General features: G+C 41.9%; 2 protein-coding genes across 2 annotated transcripts; both read right to left on the bottom strand.

Annotated features, from left to right (window-relative positions):
- Positions 1-1,289: 1,289 nt before the first annotated feature.
- LOC139421991 (olfactory receptor 8G17-like) lies at positions 1,290-11,956 on the bottom strand. Its single transcript, XM_071173132.1, has 2 exons — positions 11,046-11,956; positions 1,290-1,308 (listed from the first exon to the last, which is right to left on the bottom strand). The coding sequence occupies exons 1-2, from the start codon at positions 11,954-11,956 to the stop codon at positions 1,290-1,292; spliced, it is 930 nt and encodes a 309-aa protein (XP_071029233.1).
- A 6,856-nt stretch (positions 11,957-18,812) lies between these two features.
- Positions 18,813-19,751, bottom strand: LOC139421990 (olfactory receptor 52N5-like). The gene has a single exon (XM_071173131.1). The coding sequence runs from the start codon at positions 19,749-19,751 to the stop codon at positions 18,813-18,815; it is 939 nt and encodes a 312-aa protein (XP_071029232.1).
- Between the last annotated feature and the right edge of the window lie 213 nt (positions 19,752-19,964).

Raw genomic sequence — 19,964 nt, 5'->3', positions numbered from 1 at the left:
ATATATCTAATTACTATCTTGTCTCATTGCTGCAACTCCCCAACAGGCCCGGGAGAGGCGAAGGTCAAGTCATGCGTCCTCCAAAACATGACCCGCCAAGCCGCGCTTCTTAACACTCACTCGCTTAACCCGGAAGCCAGCTGCACCAATGTGTCAGAGGAAACACTGTTCAACTGACAACCGTAGTCAGCCTGCAGACGCTCAGCCCACCACAAGGAGTTGCCCCAGGGGTACGTGCAATGCCATCGGGGGTACGCCAAATAAAAATGTGATTCACATTTTTTCTTCTTCACATTTTCAAACAGTCCATTTATATTTTCCAACGGGGCTATACTGTCATGACTTCCGCCGAAGTTGGTCCCTCTCCTTGTTCGGGGGGGGCATTCGGCGGTCGAAGTCACCGACCTTCTAGCCATCGCTGATCCACTTTTAATTTTCCATTGGTCTTGTCTTTCATCACACCTGGTTCCAATTCCATCAATTTCATGTGTATTTAACCCTCTGTTCCCCCCCATGTCCTTGTCGGTAATTGTTTCTTGTAGTGCTTATACATGGTATGCTGGTATTTACCGGGTTTCGTTTCACCCATTTATTGTATTGTTCTGTTGACGGTGGTTTATGGATATTAAATGACACTGTTGTAAATCAGTTTCCACTCTCCTGCGCCTGACTTCTCTGCCGCCAGTACGCACCTCACTACATATACATATGGGTGAGGTTTCTTTCCTCGCCTGAGTTGAGTCGATTCACTGCCAAAGATCTAGTGTTCAGCGAAAATAACAACATAATGTCAAATACAGGTAGCCTAGTCAAATAATTAACAACCAATCACATTAACTGTTACTCTCTCGCAGGAATTCCACTAACGGTCCGTATGTAGCCAAACGTAGCTACTGCTCATTCCGTTTGCTTGAAAATTGATAAATGGTTTAAAAAAGTAAGGCCATAGAGACACATACCAGCTCTACTGGTAGTACTGCTACTACCAGCAGTATTACACCTGCACCTGTCGACGACACAAGTTCTGCTTCCACGAGCACATCCAATGCTAGCATTAGTAATTCTACATTTGTTGTTAGCCTAGCTAGCATGGACACTGACACTTGTGAATCTGATGCAGCCAAAGAGCTACTGCCCCCTTACCCGGGAAAGCACCGAACAAAAGACCGGGACATTGAATCATCGAAGAGGCGAAAATATGATGAGAACTACATTGATTTGCGGTTCCCTTATATTGGGAGTAGTGCCTTTTCTAAGCCGCAGTGTGTTATATGTGCAAAAGTACTATCTCACAACTTGCGCAGACATCTAGAAACAAAACATGGCAATTTGGAAATAGGCCACGGGAGTTTTGAGCGAGAATTAAGGCGACTTTCGAGTAGTAAGACATGTATAAAAGCAACAGATACCATTAATAAGAAGGGGCTAGAAGCATCTTATATGGTGAGCTACCGAGTGGCTAGGACAGGCAAGCCACATACTATTGTGGAGGACTTAATTCTTCCTGTTGCCGCAGATATGGCTGGGACAAAAGACCAAAAATAACTATACAGACAATGTCTTCATCAAACAACACTGTTTCACGACGCATCAGTGACATGGCAGGAGATGTTTTGAAACAATTACTGCTTTGCATACAAGCCAGTGAATTCTATGCGTTACAGCTGGATGAGTCAGACGTGGCGGGCCTGGCACAGCTCCTGGTATATGTCCATTACGTTTCTGGGTGGCCAATTAAGGAAGACATCCTCTACTGCAAACCACTAGAAACCAGGACAACAGGGCAGGATATTTTTAAAGTACTGGACAGCTTTGAGACCTCAAATGGACTTTGGTGGTCAAGATGGTTTGGTATCTGTACTGATTGCTCAAAAACCATGTCAGGGAGACATAGAGGAGTGGTAATGCGTGTGCAAGGAGTTGCTCCTGACGCCACTTCGGTACACTGCAGCATCCACTGAGAGGCACTTGCTGCCAAGAGAATGCCTGACAGCTTGAAAGACGTTTTGGAAACTACAGTCAAAATGGTTAACTTTGTTAAAGCAAGGCCCCTGAACTTGTGTGTATTTTCTGCACTATGCAATGATATGGGCAGCGACCATGTAATGCTTTTACAACATACAGTGGGCTGGTTGTCAAGGGGCAAAGTATTGACACATTTATTTTTTATTATTGAGAGACGAGCTTAAAGTTTTCCCTTACTGACCATAATTTTCACTTGTCTGACCTCTTGTTTGATGATGAGTTTCTCACACGACTGGCCTATCTGAGTGATATTTTTTCTCACCTGAATGATCTGAATCTAGGATTACAGGGACACTCCGCAACAATATTCAATGTGCCGGACAAAATTGAGGCTTTGATTAAAAAGTTGGAGCTCCTCTCTGTCTGCAATAACAAGTCAACACGCATGTCTATTCCATCATTGTATGATTTTTTCTGTGTGCAAATGAACTCAAGCTTAGGGACAACGTCAAATGTGATATAGCAAAGCACCTGAGTGAGTTGGGTGCTCAATTACGTAGGTACTTTCCCGAAACGGATGACACAAACAACTGGATTTGTTATCCCTTTCATTCCCTGCCTCTAGTCCACTTATCGATATCTGAACAAGAGAGCCTCATCGAAATTGCAACAAGTGGTTCTGTGAAAATTTAATTTAAAACTGAAGCCACTGACAGATTTCTGGATTGGGCTGCGCTCAGAGTATCCTGCCTTGGCAAATTGTGCTGTTAAGACACTGATGCCTTTTGCAACCACATACCTATGTGAGAGTGGATTCTCATGCCTCACTAGCATGAAAACTAAATACAGGCACAGAGTGTGTGTGGAAAATGATTTAAGATTGAGACACTCTCCAATACAACCCAACGTTGCAGAGTTATGTGCATCCTTTCAAGCATATGCTTCTTATTAACCTGTGGTGAGTTATTCACAATTTTCGATGAACAAATAAGGTTTTATATGTAAGATGGTTAAATTAATAGCAACAGTATTGATTATTATTAGTTGTGCCCTGGTCCTATAAGAGCTCTTTGTCACTTCTCACGAGCCGGGTTGTGACAAAAACAAACTCATTCTTATGTTTAATAAATGTATTGTATAGTCTGTGTGTGGCAGGCTTACAATGATGGCAAAAAAACAACATTTGAGAGAGTGCTGACCCGTCATGTATTAATGTAACTACTTTAGTAACCAAAATATAACTGTACTAAACCATGTTCGTTCAGAATGTGCTTCTTCTATGTGTACACACAGTGGTGTGAAGTACTTAAGTAAAAATACTTTAAAATACTACTTAAGTAGTTGTTTTGAGAATCTGTACTTTACTTGACTATTTATATTTTTGACAACTTTTACTTTTACTTCAATACATTCCTAAAGAAAATCATGCACTTTTTACTCCATACATTTTCCCTGACACCCAAAAGTACTCGTTACATTTTGAATGCTTAGGAGTGTAGGGAAATGGTCCAATTCACAGACTTATCAAGAGAACATCCCCGGTGATCCCCACTGCCTCTGATCAGGCGGACTCACTAAAGAAACATGCTTTATTTGTAAATTATGAGTGTTGGAGTGTGCCCTTGGCTAAACATACATTTAAAATTCAAGAAAATTGTGCCGTCTGGTTTGCTTAATAGAAGGAATAAGAAATAATTAATACTTTTACTTTTGATAATTAAGTATAATTTAGCACTGTACTTTTTATACTTAAGTATATTTAAAATCAAATACTTTTATACTTTTCTCAAGTAGTATTTTACTGAGTGACTTTCACTTTTACTTGAGTCATTTTCTATTAAGGTATCTTTACTTTTACTCAAGTATGGCAATTGGGTACTTATTCCACCACTGTGTACACTGTATCAATGTCTTTCTCTGTCGGCACTCGGTTTGTCAAGTTCCTATCAGGCTCACTGGCCCAGCGGTATGAACAGCACCCGGCCCAGCCCTGTCACCTTCTTCATCATTCAGGGCCTGGTGGAAAACAGAATGGTTCTGTTTGTCATCTTCCTGCTGGCCTATTCCATCATCCTACGAGGAAACAGCATGATCATCTGGTATTGTACACTGTACACGCACACCCCTGTACATCAACTCGGTACTGGTACCCTGTGTATATTGCCAAGTTATCGTTACTCATTGTCTATTTATTCCTTGTGTTGTTATTTTTTTCATTCCTTGTGTTTTTATTATTATTTTAAATTTTTTCTACTATTTCTATGTTTTCTACTATTTATATTTTTCTCTCTGCATTGTTGGGAAGGGCCTGTAAGTAAGCATTTCACTCTTAGTCTACACCTGTTGTTTACAAAGCATGTGAGAAAAAAACATTATGTTATAAAAGAGAACAAGTGTTGTAGTAAGTGTAAGTGATTCAAAGGTTTCCTTCAGGTCCGCTCACTGAGGGCCTGTAGACTACACTATACTCCTCAGGAGTCAGGACTCTTGAACCCAGATTCTTCCCTGGACGAGTCACATTGTCAGTAAAATGTCCCTGCTGCGCCTATCTATTACATCACAGTTTAATCCCTCTCTTTATCTCATCCTACAGCTGTAGACCGACCCGAAGCTGGGCTCCCCCGTGTACTTCTTCCTCCACAACCTGTCCTTCATGGAAATGGTCTACACCACAGTCACTGTCCCCAACATGTTGTCAGGCTTCCTGACTGAGGTCAAGACTGTTTCCGTCCCCGGCTGCTTCCTCCAGATGTACTGCTTCATCATCTCCTCTACACCGCTGTGATGACCCAACCCGTCCGCCTGCCCCTCATCATCGGGGCGTGGACCTTAGACCCCATCTGCACCCTCTCGGCCACTGCCATTGCAATGCGGCTTTTGTTTTGCAAACACAACGTGGTGCGCCACTGCTTGTCCGACCCATCCTCGGCTGGTGGATAGTATCATGTTGCGGTCTTTTGCCGTTGTAGCGCTGCTCATCTTTACTTCCTACATCCTCATCGGTGTGGCGATAGCTAACATGGGCGCCGCCCAGCGACTCCTACCTTGTGGGAAACTTCTCTCCAGAGGTGACCCTCCTTTTCATTCTCCCCCTCCCTCTCTTCCCATGTCTGTTTAACTCTGCCATCAGACATCCTTCAGTCAACACTGTGAATTCTACAATCACCAGCTGAAGAGTTTGTCTGATATTTGTGCCATTACTCTGGTTACCCATGTCCTCAGATTTGTGTCCTTTCACTGTTAATGTCTACCAGTATGCAAAATGCGTTCCCACCAGGAGATGGTAGTGTTGTATTAATTGTGTGTCGCATATTGTATTGATGCTCTTCAGTCGTTGTTGGTTGAGAGAGGTCTGTGTCATGGTGGCAGGGCTGTGATAATCCTAATAACAGGGTTGGGGTCAATTTAATTTAAATTCCATTCAATTCAGAAATGTATTCATCCAAATTCCAATTTGAATGATTTTTTCCTTATTGAAAAGCATGGGCAAGAATTGGAATTTCAGAGTACTTCCTGAATTGACTGGAATTTAAATGGAATTGACCCCAACCCTTCCTAATAATGCTGTGTAAATGCTTATGGGTAAATATGATCCAGGTCGTGCTGTTAATAATGTTGTGATAAGGTTGGATAACATTGTTGATGTTGTAGGTGCGTATCATTGTTGTATAATAATGTGTAACTTTGCATTTATTCTATTTTTTGGGGGCGGGGAGGTATCATTGTCACATTGCGGTTGTCTTAATGTTGCATTAATGTTGTGTTAATGTTGTAGGTGTGTATCATCGTGTCAGTGCTGTACTCAGCTCTGACTCCTTTCAAGAACCCGATTATCTACAGCCTGAGGAACAAGGAGCTGAGAAAGGCTATCACAGGGCTGCAGAAAACTCAACACACTGTCCTGGCCACAAAATAGTAAGCAAATTCTCCTGACCGCAAAACACTCAATACAGTCTACTTTTAAAATACTAAAGAAAAAAATATGTTGATGCTGGAGAGTAAACAATACCAGAAAAGCCTTTGTGCAAACAAACTTCCAGAAGTAATCAAGGCACTATCATTTAATGTAAAAATTCAAAAGCCTTTATTGTTTTACGGATTATGCATGGAAAAAACCACACGCGTTACGGCTACAACAGCCTTCATCAGGGTAATAAAGAGTATTGGTGGAGAAACAGGTGTATATGCCAACTCTCACAGGAAGTGACTCAGTTCATTACCAAATGTAATAGAATTGGGAAAAAACACATTCAAGATACAGAGATACAGAAAAAAAAAAAAATTGAGAACAAAAAATAAACCACATATCTCTTACAGGATGGGAGAATAACTTCAAATCAATTTATTTGTCATGTGCTGAATACAACAACCTTACAGTGAAATGCTTACTTACAGGCTCTAACCAATAGTGAGAAAAAAAGGTATGTGTGTGCGTGTGTTTGTAGGTAAGTAAAGAAATAAAACAACAGTAAAAAGACATTTGAAAAAAACAGTAGCAAGGCTATATACAGACACCGGTTAGTCAGGCTTATTGAGGTAGTATGCACATGTAGGACGGGTTAAAGTGACTATGCATATATGATGAACAGAGAGTAGCAGTAGCGTAAAAATAGGGGTTGGCGGGTGGTGGGTGGGACACAATGCAGATAGCCCGATTAGCCAATGTGCGGGAGCACTGGTTGGTCGGGCCAATTGAGGTAGTATGTACATGAATGTATAGTTAAAGTGACTATGTATATATGATAAACAGAGAGTAGCAGCAGCATAAAAAAGGGGTTGGGGGGCACACAATGCAAATAGTCGGGGTAACCATTTGGTTACCTGTTCAGGAGTCTTATTGCTTGGGGGTAAAAACTGTTGAGAAGCCTTTATGTCCTAGACTTGGCACTCCGGTACCACTTGCCATGCGGTAGTAGAGAGAACAGTCTATGACTGGGGTGGCTGGGGTCTTTGACAATTTTTAGGGCCTTCCTCTGACACCGCCTGGTGTAGAGATCCTGGATGGCAGGCAGCTTTGCCCCAGTGACGTACTGGGCCGGACGCACTACCCTCTGAAGTGCCTTGCGGTCGGAGGCCGAGCAATTGCCGTACCAGGCAGTGATGCAACCGGTCAGGATGCTCTCGATGTTGCAGCTGTAGAACCTTTTGAGGATCTCAGGACCCATGCCAAGTCCTTTTAGTTTCCTTGCCATGAGAATGGTGGCGTGCTCGGTGATCCTTTTCCTGTAGTCCACAATCATCTCCTTAGTCTTGGTTAAGTTGAGGGATAGGTTGTTATTCTGGCACCACCCAGCCAGGTCTCTGACCTCCTCCCTATAGGCTGTCTCGTCGTTGTCGGTGATCATCACTGTTGTGTCGTCTGCAAACTTAATGATGGTGTTGGAGTCGTGCCTGGCCATGCAGTCGTGGGTGAACAGTGAGTACAGGAGGGGACTGAGCACGCACCCCTGGGGAGCTCCAGTGTTGAGGATCAGCATGGCAAATGTGTTGCTATCTGCCCACACCACCTGGGGGCGGCCCGACAGGAAGTCCAGGATCCAGTTGCAGAGAGAGTTGTTTAGTCCCAGGATCCTTAGCTTAGTGATGAGCTTTGAGGGTACTATGGTGTTGATTGCTGAGCTGTAGTCAATGAACAGCATTCTCACATAGGTGTTCCTTTTGTCCAGGTGGGAAAGGGCAGTGTGGAGTGCAATAGAGATGGCATAATTTTGGGATCTGTTTGGGCGGTATGCAAATCGGAGTGGGTCTAGGGTTTCTGGGAGAATGGTGTTGATGAGTGCCATTACCAGCCTTTCAAAGCACTTCATGGCTACAGACGTGAGTGCTACGGGTATGTAGTCATTTAGGCAGGTTGCCTTTGTGTTCCTGGGCACAGGGACTATGGTGATCTGCTTGAAACATATTGGTATTACAGACTCAATCAGGGACATGTTGAAAATGTCAGTGAAGACACCTGCCAGTTGGTCAGCACATGCCCAGAGCACACATCCTGGTATTCCGTCTGGCCCCACATCCTTGTGTATGTTGACCTGTTTAAAAGTCTTACTCACGTCGGCTACGGAGAGCATGATCACACAGTCGCCCGGAACAGCTGATGCTCTCATGCATGCCTCAGTGTTGCTTGCCTCGAAGCGAGCATAGAAGTGATTTAGCTTGTCTGGTAGTCTCGTGTCACTGGGCAGCTCGCGGCTGTGCTTCACTTTGTAGTCTGTAATAGTTTGCAAGCCCTGCCACATCCGACGAGCGTCGGAGCCGGTGTAGTAGGATTCAATCTTAGCCCTGTATTGACGCTTTGCCTGTTTGATGGTTCGTCGCAGGGCATAGCGGAATTTCTTGTAAACTTCTGGATTAGAGTCCCGCTCCTTGAAAGCGGCAGCTCTACCCTTTAGCTCAGTGCGAATGTTGCCTGTAATCCATGGCTTCTGGTCTGGGTATGTACGTACAGTCACTGTGGGGACGACATCCTTGATGCACTTATTGATAAAGCCAGTGACTGATGTGGTGTATTCCTCAATGTCATCGGAAGAATCCCAAAACATGTTCCAGTCTGTGATAGCAAAACAGTCCTGTAGTTTAGCATCTGCTTCATCTGACCACTTTTTTATTGACAGAGTCACTGGTGCTTCCTGATTTAATTTGAGCTTGTGAGCAGGAATCAGGAGGATAGAGTTGTGGTCGGATTTACCAAATGGAGGGCGAGGGAGAGCTTTGTAAGAGTCTCTCTGTGTGGAGTACAGGTGATCTAGAATTTTTTTCCCTCTGGTTGCACATTTAACATATTGATAGAGATTTGGTAGCACGGATTTTAAGTTTCTCTGCATTAAAATCTCCGGCCACTAGGAGCGCCGCCTCTGGGTGAGTGGTTTCCTGTTTGCTTATTCCTTATACAGCTGACTGAGTGCGTTCTTAGTGCCAGCATCTGTTTGTGGTGGTAAATAAACAGCCAGGAAAAGTATAGCTGAGAACTCTCTAGGCAAGTAGTGTGGCCTGCAATTGATCACAATATACTCTACTTCAGGCGAGCAAAATCTCTAGACTTCCTTAGATGTCGTGCACCAGCTGTTAATAAATATGTGCAGACCGTGTGGTAACTGCAATCACTGCCATCATATCGTAAAAACAAATACCAAGTGCAACTGCTACACTACCTACTGTATATGGTGTACAGGCTGGATTATTTATAGCCCCATGTGGGTTATTTTACATAGGACGTACTAAGAGAAGGCTTGAGGACAGGGTGTTTGAACATGCTTATGCTATAAGAACTGCTAACGATAAGTTTCCGAAGGCTAAACATTACAGACATGCTGGCCATGGCAGCCCAAACTCTCTGAAAGCAATGGCCATCTCAAACGTCTCCTACAACGTGGAACGTTCTGGATCTTTAAATTAAATCAACAGTATTGCAGGGCCTAAATTGGGAAATGTTTTATTCTCCCTTCCTGTAAGATATATGTGATTTTCTTTTTCTTCTCAATTTTTTGTTCTCCATTCTTATTTAAGTTTGGTAACATGAACGCATGTGTACATAGTATGTATTTTTCTTTTATGATTTTGCATTTCTTTTGAGGTGTTGCATTCTCGTTATGCAATGTTTGTTTTGTTTATCTCTGTATTTTGAATATTTTTTCCCCAATTTTAGTTGTTGTTGCCTTTACATTTTAAATGTAGGCCGTCATTGTAAATAAGAATTTGTTCTTAACTGACTTGCCTAGTTAAATAAAGATATATATATATATATATATATATATATATATATATATATATATATATATTATTTTATTTATTTTTATATATATATATATATATCATTTATTGAACCACTTCCTGTAAAAGTTGGGATATACACCTGTTTGTTCAACAATATTCTTTGTCACCAGGATGAAGGCTGTTGTAGCCACAGCGCTGTGTTTTTTTATTCTTGCCATACATAAGCCTTAAAACAACAAAGGCTTTTACATGTTTTACACTAAATGAGAGTGTCTTGATTCATTCTTGAAGTTTGTTTGCACAAAGGCTTTCCTGGCATTGTTTACTATCCAGCACCAACTTTTTATATATATATAGTATCCCTTGATCAAAGTGCACCTCATTTATTAAATATAAACCAAAGAAGTGCTCCTCTCCTGTGCCTCTACTTTTAAAATAGTTTAGTATGGGCTAAAAAGAGTAATCATTTTCAGATTCCAAAATAATACCAAGTCACTACTTTCAATTATTGATTGTTTTTCGGAAGGCAGAAAAACTAAATGTTTAACGCTTTTAGAAACTAAACATTATTGTTCACCATTTGGTTCATGATGTATATTGCACAACTCTATACATTTGATTTAATAGTTTATTGATAAGGAACACAAAAATAATAACAACTGTACATTCCTGTTCATTTGCATTGTACAGACTACCAGATACAGTACTATATGTTTTGTAATGATACATGTCTTGAATTCATCTAAAAGAAACCAAAGAGTAATCATTAGGTGATTTCTTGTGTACCTACAATCTGACAATGTTCTTTCTAAATATCAGGGAAATAGCACACTGTAAAATAAAGTATCAACACATTTCATTTTTGTGCCTCTGCCTTTTCTGTAAGTGTCACAAATTAAAATAAAACTTTGCACAACAAGGAAGACCTCTTGATGGAATAATTGAAAGTAATACTCGTGTATGATGGTTTGCATGTGGACATTTAATCTATAAATGATTCATGGAACACTCCCCAAAAACCTTGCACCGGATAAAAATAAAAGTCAATTTGAAAACCACATAGATCTCTTCCTAGTTTTATATTTGCTTTAGAGCAGGAATGAGGACATTTTTCAGTAGTACTAACACATACAAGGGTGGCTGTATGTTATACATTTTAAAACATATTTTTAATGTGGAATATCACTGTAGAAATAATGGTTTTCAATTAATTTTAGCATCCAATTCAAGAGAACTGGTCCCTCAGCTGGTGGCTGAGAAGACACCCCACCCTTGTTTCATGAATGCCACACACAGTTCTCATCATATGAAATATCATTTATTTTCCTGTCAGATTAACACATCATGCAGCCACCTTGGCTCTGTGAAACACTCTAAAGATCCTCTGTTTAATCTCTTTAGTCTGTAAACCATATATTATGGGGTTGAGACAAGTAGGGACCACACTACCCAGAACACTGCTCACTTTGCGCAGGTCTGCAAAGGCTGGGAAACGGTGGAGGACGATAATGGTAAACCCACATCCCAGCACGATGAGATAGACCAGTAAGTGTGTGCTGCAGGTTGTCAGGGCCTTGCTGTTTAAAGAGCTGTTTTTACTGCTCAGACATACAATGGCGATCTTGAGATAGGTGAGACTGATGCTGCCTATGGACGAGACAAACAGCACAACAGTAAAGATTAAGCCATATATGTTATTTATGAACACGTTCTCACAGGAGAGCTTGAATAAGGAGGCGTTGTCGCAGTAAGGGTTAAATATGTTAGACCTGCAGCGTGACAGGCGGATGGTGAGGCCCAGCAAAATCCCCACTAAGACTATGGCCACCCCCCAGGCAGACATAGACAACCTGATAACCATTTTGTTTGTCATGATGGTAGCGTACCGCAGGGGGTTGCAGATGGCCACATACCTGTCAAAGGCCATGATCATGAGAACGGTGTGTGATGTTGTAGCATAAACATGAGTATAGAAAGCCTGAATGACACACTCCGTGTAAGTGATATATCGCTCAGGAGCTGTGGTCAAAATGTCCCATAACAGACGAGGTATCATCACTGTAGCACCAACTATGTCATTAAGAGGCAGGTTGCAGAAGAGGATGTACATGGGCTGGTGCAGGCTCCTCTCCATGGAGATCAATGATATGAGTCCGATGTTGGCTACCATTGTGAAGATGTAGATAATGAGGAAGAGGATGAAGGCAGGGTACGCAGACTGTTGTGTGACCTTTAACCCCTCCAGAAGGAGAACGTGGTTAGGGTACGTGTGGTTCTCCATTCGTCAGTCAGGGAGTAGCTCAGAATCTTGAGAGGAGAATTTGAAAAGATTAGTCGTACAACTTGGGGAATCAGTTTCAAAACACAAACTTAAAAAGCAATCTACTGATGTTTGTGGTAGCAGTAGCAGATAAACCGTTTTCTTAAAGGGGCAGACTGTGGGGCAGCTGCCCTGCCAGTTCATTTGGAAAACAGCGGAGGTATGGGGCTTTTTCGGGGTTAGCTTCTATCCAGCTCCAGCTGGTAGCTGTATAGCTTTCATGAGTCAGACGAGATGTAGCTAGCTAGCAAAGAAAGCTATACATTGTTATGGAAGGTTTATATGACACAAGTGATTTCAGCTATTTAGCTAAATAGCTATATTCTGCAAACAGCTGACCTAAGTAAGCTAATATCCTTACTTGATAGCCAGATAACTAGACAACAATACCCAAATAAGATTGTATGTATGGACATTTCATACACCAAAACACATTCAATTATATATATGAATCACTCAATTCCACACTAGATAGCAAAATAATAACTGTCCTTGACATGAAGAGTTGAAGTTAAGCACTAACATAAGCAAGTAGGTTTTCTACAGTTTTCTTCAGTGTCTTCAGTGTTCCAAGATGATTCCTGTGTTCTATCCCACCCCTCCAGACTTACTACAGAAACAACATCACAGCCTTTTATTTACAACAAAACCCACAATGTGATGACGAATATGTCAGTCAAGATGTAAACATGTACGTCATGACTCCATTGACACAAATTCCCAGTAGAAGCTAATGAGGAAAGTAACAAACATGACTTGTGGGATGTTGTCCACTTGGGCGTTGCAAATTTACAAAATATTACAAGGTAATTTGTCTTCAAGAGATTAAAGGGGAAGTTCAGTAGTTTACAACTTGATGTTAGATGGTTTGTCACCCTGACCAGGAGGAACTGTAATCCACTGTTTAGTTTTCTTTAAACAGCCACAAATGTCCGCTAGCTTTAGCCACCACCATCTAACAATCAATCAAAGTAATAGGGGCATTTGTGCATTCTTTTTATTGTTTAAGGTCCATTATGTAGCTTTGTGGGTGACCTCACCAAATTCACATAGAAGTGTGAGTTATAGATCTGTCATTCTTATTGGAAGCAAGTCTGATAAGTGGTAGATCCGTTCTATGCCCCAGCAAACAGGGGATGTCTAAGGACATTAGGCAACGTTCCCTTTGGGCCCCTTTAAAGATTTTCTGAAACGTTCTGAAAATGATTTAGGAACATTAAGACATCATGTTTTTCTCAGGATCATAAGAAGACATTCAGTACAGGTCCCCGTTTGGTCAAGGTATAATTTTATAATACGGTATTTTGATGTCCATTAGGGAACCTTATGAAAAGGTTCCTATTTGCTTCTGATAGGACGTTATCCATGGTACATTCAATGACCACAAGCGGAAATTTCATGGTGGTCAAGGGAGACATCGCATGATGGTCCCATGGTAACATTCAGGACCTTTTTAGGACATTCTCTCACAAAATGCCATTGGGGATGTCGCTGGAACAAACCAAGAACTAGATAAAAACCTCCAGGGGATCATGACACAATGTTCTGAGAATGTCCTAAAAACGTACTTGGGGATGTCGCTGGAACAAACCGAGAACTAGAAAAAACCTCCAGGGAACCATGGCACAACGTCCTGACCACTTTAGGAAACCATTTCGTGAAGTTCCCGGGGATGTCCTAACGTCAAATTTTGGTTTGCAGGGGTGCTATTTCTATGCTTCTCCTTCTTAAGTCTCGATTTAGTCTCTTTTTACTTTTGTTTTTTTCACCAGCAAGTATTGGATACAGCCTATTATTTGATACTATGTTGAAATTGTTTCATATATAATGGCCCTGTGATTTCACATATCACACTCTACACAGTGTTGCTTTTTGTGCTGATTGATGTACTGTGCCAGTCAAAAGTTTGGACGCACCTGCTCATTCCAGGTTTTTCTTTATTTTTACTATTTTCCATATTGTATAATAATAGTGAAGACATCAAAACTATGAAATAACACATATGGAATCATGTACTAACCAAAAAAGGGTTAAAACGAATCAAAATTGTCTTCGATTATAATCACAGCCATGTATATCCCCCCCAAGAAGAAACCTTGACGGCCCTGAAATAACTTAATTGGACTCTATGTAAACTTGAAAGCACATAACCTGAGGCTGCATTTATTGTAGCTGGAGATTTTAACAAAGCTAATCTGAAAACAAGGCTCCCTAAATTATATCAGCATATCAAATGCGCAACCCGGGCTGGAAGCATTCTGGGTCATTGCTACTCTAACTTCCGCGACGCATACAAAGCCCTCCCTCGCCCTCCTTTCGACAAATCTGACCACGACTTAATTTTGTTGCTCCCAGCCTATAGACAGAAACTTAAACAGGAAACGCCCTTGCTCAGGTCTGTTCAACGCTGGTCTGACCAATCTGATTCCATGCTTCAAGAATGCTTTGATCATGTGGACTGGGATTTGTTCTGGATAGCCTCAGACAACAACATTGATTATACACTGATTTGGTGAGCGAGTTTATTAGCAAGTGCATCGGTAATGTTGTACCCACAGTGACTATTAAAACCTTCCCCAACCAGAAACTGTGGATTGATGGCAGCATTTGTGCAAAACTGAAAGCACAAACCACTGCTTTTAATCATGGCAAGGCGACCGGAAACATTACAGAATACAAACAGTGTAGCTATTCCCTCCGCAAGGCAATAAAACTAGGTAAGCGTCAGAATAGAGACAATGCAGAGTCGCAATTCAACGGCTCAGACACAAGACATATGTGGCAGGTTCTACAGTCAATCATGAATTACAAAAAGAAAACAGCCCGGTCGCGGACACCGACGTCTTGCTCCCAGACAAACTAAACAACTTCTTTGCTGGCTTTGAGGACAATACAGTGCCACTGACACGGCCCGCTACCAAAACCTGCGGGCTTTCCTTCACTGCAGCCAACGTGAGTAAAACATTTAAACGTGTTAACCCGGCCCAGATTGCATTCCTAGCCGCGTCCTCAGAGCATGCGCAGACCAGCTGGCTGGTGTGTTTACAGACATATTCAATCAATCCCTATCCCAGTCTGCTGTTCCCACATGCTTCAAGAGGGCCACCATTGTTCCTGTTCCCAAGAAAGCAAAGGTAACTGAACTAAACGACTATCTCCCCGTAGCACTCACTTCCATCATCATGAAGTGCTTAAAGAGACTAGTCAAGGACCATATCACCTCCCCCCTAGCTGACACCCTAGACCTACTCCAATTTTCTTTCCGCCCCAATAGGGCCACAGACAACGCAATCACAATCACTCTGCACACTGCCCTAACCCATCTGGAACAAGAGGAATACCTATATAAGAATGCTGTTCATCGATTACAGCTCAACATTTAACACCATAGTACCCTCCAAACTCATCTTTAAGCTCGAGACCTTGGGTCTCGACCCCGCCCTGTGCAACTGGGTACAGGACTTTCTGACGGGTTGTCCCCAGGTGGTGAGTGTGGGAAACAACATCTCCACCCCGCTGATCCTCAACACTGGGGCCACACAAGGGTACGTTCTCAGCCCTCTCCTGTACTCCCTGTTCACCCAGGTGGCCATGCACACCTCCAACTCAATCATCAAATTTGCAGACGACACTACAGTGGTAGGCTTGATTACCAAAAACGACGAGACGGTCTACAGGGAGGAGGTGAGGGCGCTCGGGAGTGTGGTGTCAGGAAAATAACCTCACTCTCAACATCAACAAAACAATGGAGATGATCGTGGACTTCAGGAAACAGCAGAGGGAGCACCCCCCTATCCACATCGACAGAACAGTAGTGGAGAAGGTGGAAAGTTCCTAGGCGTACACATCACGGACAAACTGAAATGGTCCACCCACACAGACAGCATGGTGAAGAAGGCGCAACAGCGCCTCTTCAACCTCAGCAGGCTGAAGAGATTTGGCTTGTCACCGAAAACACTCACAAACTTTTACAGATGCACAATCGAGAGCATCGAGAGCATCCTGTCGGGCTGCATCACCGCCTGGTACGACAACTGATCCGCCCATAACCGTAAGGCTCTCCAGAGGGTAGTGAGGTCTGCACAACGTATTATCGGGGGCAAACTACCTGCCAAAAAGATCATCAAGGACAACAACCACCCGAGCCACTGCCTGTTCACCCCGCTATCATCCAGAAGGCGAGGTCAGTACAGGTGCATCAAAGCTGGGACAGAGAGACTGAAAAACAGCTTCTATCTCAAGGCCATCAGACTGTTAAACAGCCATCACTAACATTGAGTGGCTGCTGCCAACATACTGACTCAAATCTCCAGCCATTTTAAAATGTTTAAGTTGTATGTAATAAATGTATCACCAGTCACTTTAAAGACTCAATTGTTACTACCTATTTAGTTTGCTACTATGTATTTACATTAGAGGTCTGTAAAATGAAAAGTTACCCAATATTCTCCTCCAGCCACTTCCAACTGCCTCCTGTTCTCACATTTTTATAGCCCCATGAAAATGCTTATCTTGCATTGTATGATAAGTAATAAAGATGCACATCTGGAACATGGGCAGTTTTTTATAGTACATGATTGTGTCTTTCCAGAAGAAGCCTGAAAATAAACAGGTTATCTCTTTAAATCAATGCTGAGGGAATTGAAGTGGTATAACTGACATGAGAAAAGAAAGTCTATGGAGTATGTTCATCTTTATCACCTCTGCTCTACCGCATAGTGATAAAGGTAAAACTGTCCATCTCTTAATGTCAATCATCCCTGATGGTTTTTATTAAAATATCTTACTGATTAGTGACCTGATATTTATCCCAAGGCATTTCATACCATTTGATTTCAATACGAAATGAGCAGTACCAAGTTGGGCTGGAAAAGTCTGGTGGGTCAGATGAATAGCCTCGCTTACTCCAACGTAGCTAACAACAAACGTTCCCACACCATTAGAGAACATTCTCTTAAGTCTCATTTGGTCATTACCTAACATTTTCATAGGAATGTTACAGTGATCTGCAAGGACTGTTTCCAAGAGACCATTCCCTTAATGTCAAACAGAACTTACCCGTGGTTACCATGTTCTCTGACTATTCAATATTCATGTTCTAGACATGTTTTGTTGTTACGTTTCAAGAATATTCCTGTTTCCAGTTTTCTAAGGGTTAGGAGAATATTCTGTCAACCTCCTACCAAACATACACAGACCATTTCTTTGGGACCATCAGGTGACATCCTGCCAACTGATACACAAGAATGTTCTTCCATGAAACGTGTTTAGAACATTAATATCTTAAATTCTGAGAACATGGTAACCAAGTTCTGGGTAAGTTTTGTATGATCCCCTAACTAACGGAAAACTGGACACTCAAACGTCAGGGGAACTTTACGGGTAACATAAAAAAAATATTCTCTCTCTCTTGTACTGTTAGCTGGGAATTCACTTTATATCCAGACTTGGTATTGAACAGCTGGGATATGACAGTGTTAGTAAGATATCATCAGCGTATAGGTTGTGGGCATTGTTTGTAATTAACTAATACTCTTGTATGATGATTTGCATGTCAAAATCTATAAATTATTCATAGAACACCCCCCCCCCCCCCTTCCTGTTTCTTTTTCATCCTGAAAAACTCCTCAACGATTACAATAACATGATGCAGCCACCACTATGCTTGAAAATATGGAGAGTGGTACTCAGTAATGTGCTGTATTGGATTTGCCCCAAACATAGTACTCTGTATTCAGGACAAAAAGTGAATTGCTTTACTACATTTTCTGCACTATTACTTTAGTGTCTTGTTGCAAACATGATGCATGTTTTGGAATATTTTTATTCTGCACAGGCTTCCTTCTTTTCCCTCTATCAATGACGTATTGTGGCGTAACTACAATGCCCCTGATCCATCCTCAGTTTTCTCCTATCACAGCCATTAAAATCTGTAACTGTTTAAAAGTCACCATTGGCCTCATGGTGAAATCCCTGAGCAGTTTCCTTCCTCTCCGTCAACTGATCTAGGAAGGAAGCCTTGATGCATTGGATGCATTGATACACCATCCAAAGTGTAATTAATAACTTCACCATGCTCAAAGTGACATTCAATGTCTGCTTTTTTATTTGTACCCATCTACCAATTGGTGCCCTTTGCGAGGCATTGGAAAACCTCCCTGGTCTTTGTGGTTGAATCTATGTTTTGAAATTCATTGCTCGACAGAGGACCTTACTTATATATATATATATATATAGATATTTTTTTCCCCCCCATTTATTTATTTTTTAAAAACTGCCCCAAAAAATCCCAATGTCAACATAACCCTTCAAAATACAGTTCAGCATTGTATTTCAAAACAGTTTACACAGGCAGCGCAATTCTGATATTTTTTCTAATTGGTCATTTTACCAACCACATCAGATCTTTTTCAGAGCTGATCTAATAGATAATTGTATGTGCGGGGTACAGAGGTAGTCATTCCGAATAAGGGAGTCATTCAGAAATTATGCTAAACAGTAGTAACACTAGTAACACTGAGCATATTTTTACTCCTGAACATATTTTGGCTTGCCATAACAAAGGTGTTGAATACTTATTGGCCCAAGACATTTCAGTGTACATTTTTTTTTATTAATTTGTTAAAATTTCGAAAAACATAATTCCACTTTGACATTATGGGGTATTGTGTGTGGGTCAGTGACAAAAGTCTCAATTGAATCCATTTTAAATGCAGGCTTTGTTGTAACACAACAAAATGTGGAAAAAGTCAAGGGATGTGAATACTCTCTGAAGGCACTGTATATCATATATTTTTGTTAAAGATTTAACACAACATCATGCAGCCACCTTGGCTCTGTGAAACACTCTAAAGATCCTCTGTTTAATCTCTTTAGTCTGTAAACCATATATTATGGGGTTGAGACAAGTAGGGATCACGGGGAACAGCACACTACACATTTGGCCAAGTTCTGCATATTTTGGGAAGCGATGGAGGATGATAATGGTGACTCCAAATCCAATTACAATGAGGTAGACTAGTAAGTGTGTGCTGCAGGTTGTCAGGGCCTTGCTGTTTAAAGAGCTGTTTTTACTGCTCAGACATACAATGCCGATCTTGAGATAGGTGAGACTGATGCTGCCTATGGACGAGACAAACAGCACAACAGTAAAGGTGAAACCATATATGTTATTTATAAGCACACTCTCACAGGAGAGCTTGAATAAGGAGGCGTTGTCGCAGTAAGGGTTAAATATGTTAGACCTGCAGCGTGACAGGCGGATGGTGAGGCCCAGCAAAATCCCCACTAAGACTATGGCCACCCCCCAGGCAGACATAGACAACCTGATAACCATTTTGTTTGTCATGATGGTAGCGTACCGCAGGGGGTTGCAGATGGCCACATACCTGTCAAAGGCCATGATCATGAGAATGGTATGTGATGTGGTAGCAAATAAATGAGCACAGAAAGCCTGAATGACACACTCTATGTAAGTGATATATCGCTCAGGAGCTGTGGTCAAAATGTCCCATAACAGACGAGGTATCATCAATGTAGCCCCGACTATGTCATTAAGAGGCAGGTTGCAGAAGAGGATGTACATGGGCTGGTGCAGGCTCCTCTCCATGGAGATCAATACTATGAGTCCGATGTTGGCCACCATGATAAAGATGTAGGTGATGAGGAGGAGGGTGAAGGCAGGGTACGTGGACTGTTGAGGGACCTTTAACCCCTCCAGGAGGAGAACGTGGTCATTGTATGTGCCGTTTTCCATTCCCCAGTGAGAGGGCAGCTCAGAACCTTGAGAGGAGAATTTAAAAAGATTAGCAGTAAAAACCTGGGGAATCAGTGTCAAAACACAACGTGTGGGTGCTTAAAAAGCAATCTACTGATGTTTGTGGTATCAGTAGCAGATAAACAGGGTTACTTAGAGGGGCCGTCTGCCCCGCCACATTATTTGGTAAACAGCTGAGGGATAGGGCTGGAG

Source organism: Oncorhynchus clarkii, chromosome 12 (genome assembly GCF_045791955.1).
Source record: "Oncorhynchus clarkii lewisi isolate Uvic-CL-2024 chromosome 12, UVic_Ocla_1.0, whole genome shotgun sequence".
NCBI classification, from domain to species: Eukaryota; Metazoa; Chordata; class Actinopteri; order Salmoniformes; family Salmonidae; genus Oncorhynchus; species Oncorhynchus clarkii.
The sequence above is the reverse complement of the archived record's forward strand: the minus strand, read 5'-3'. Positions and strand labels throughout refer to the sequence as shown.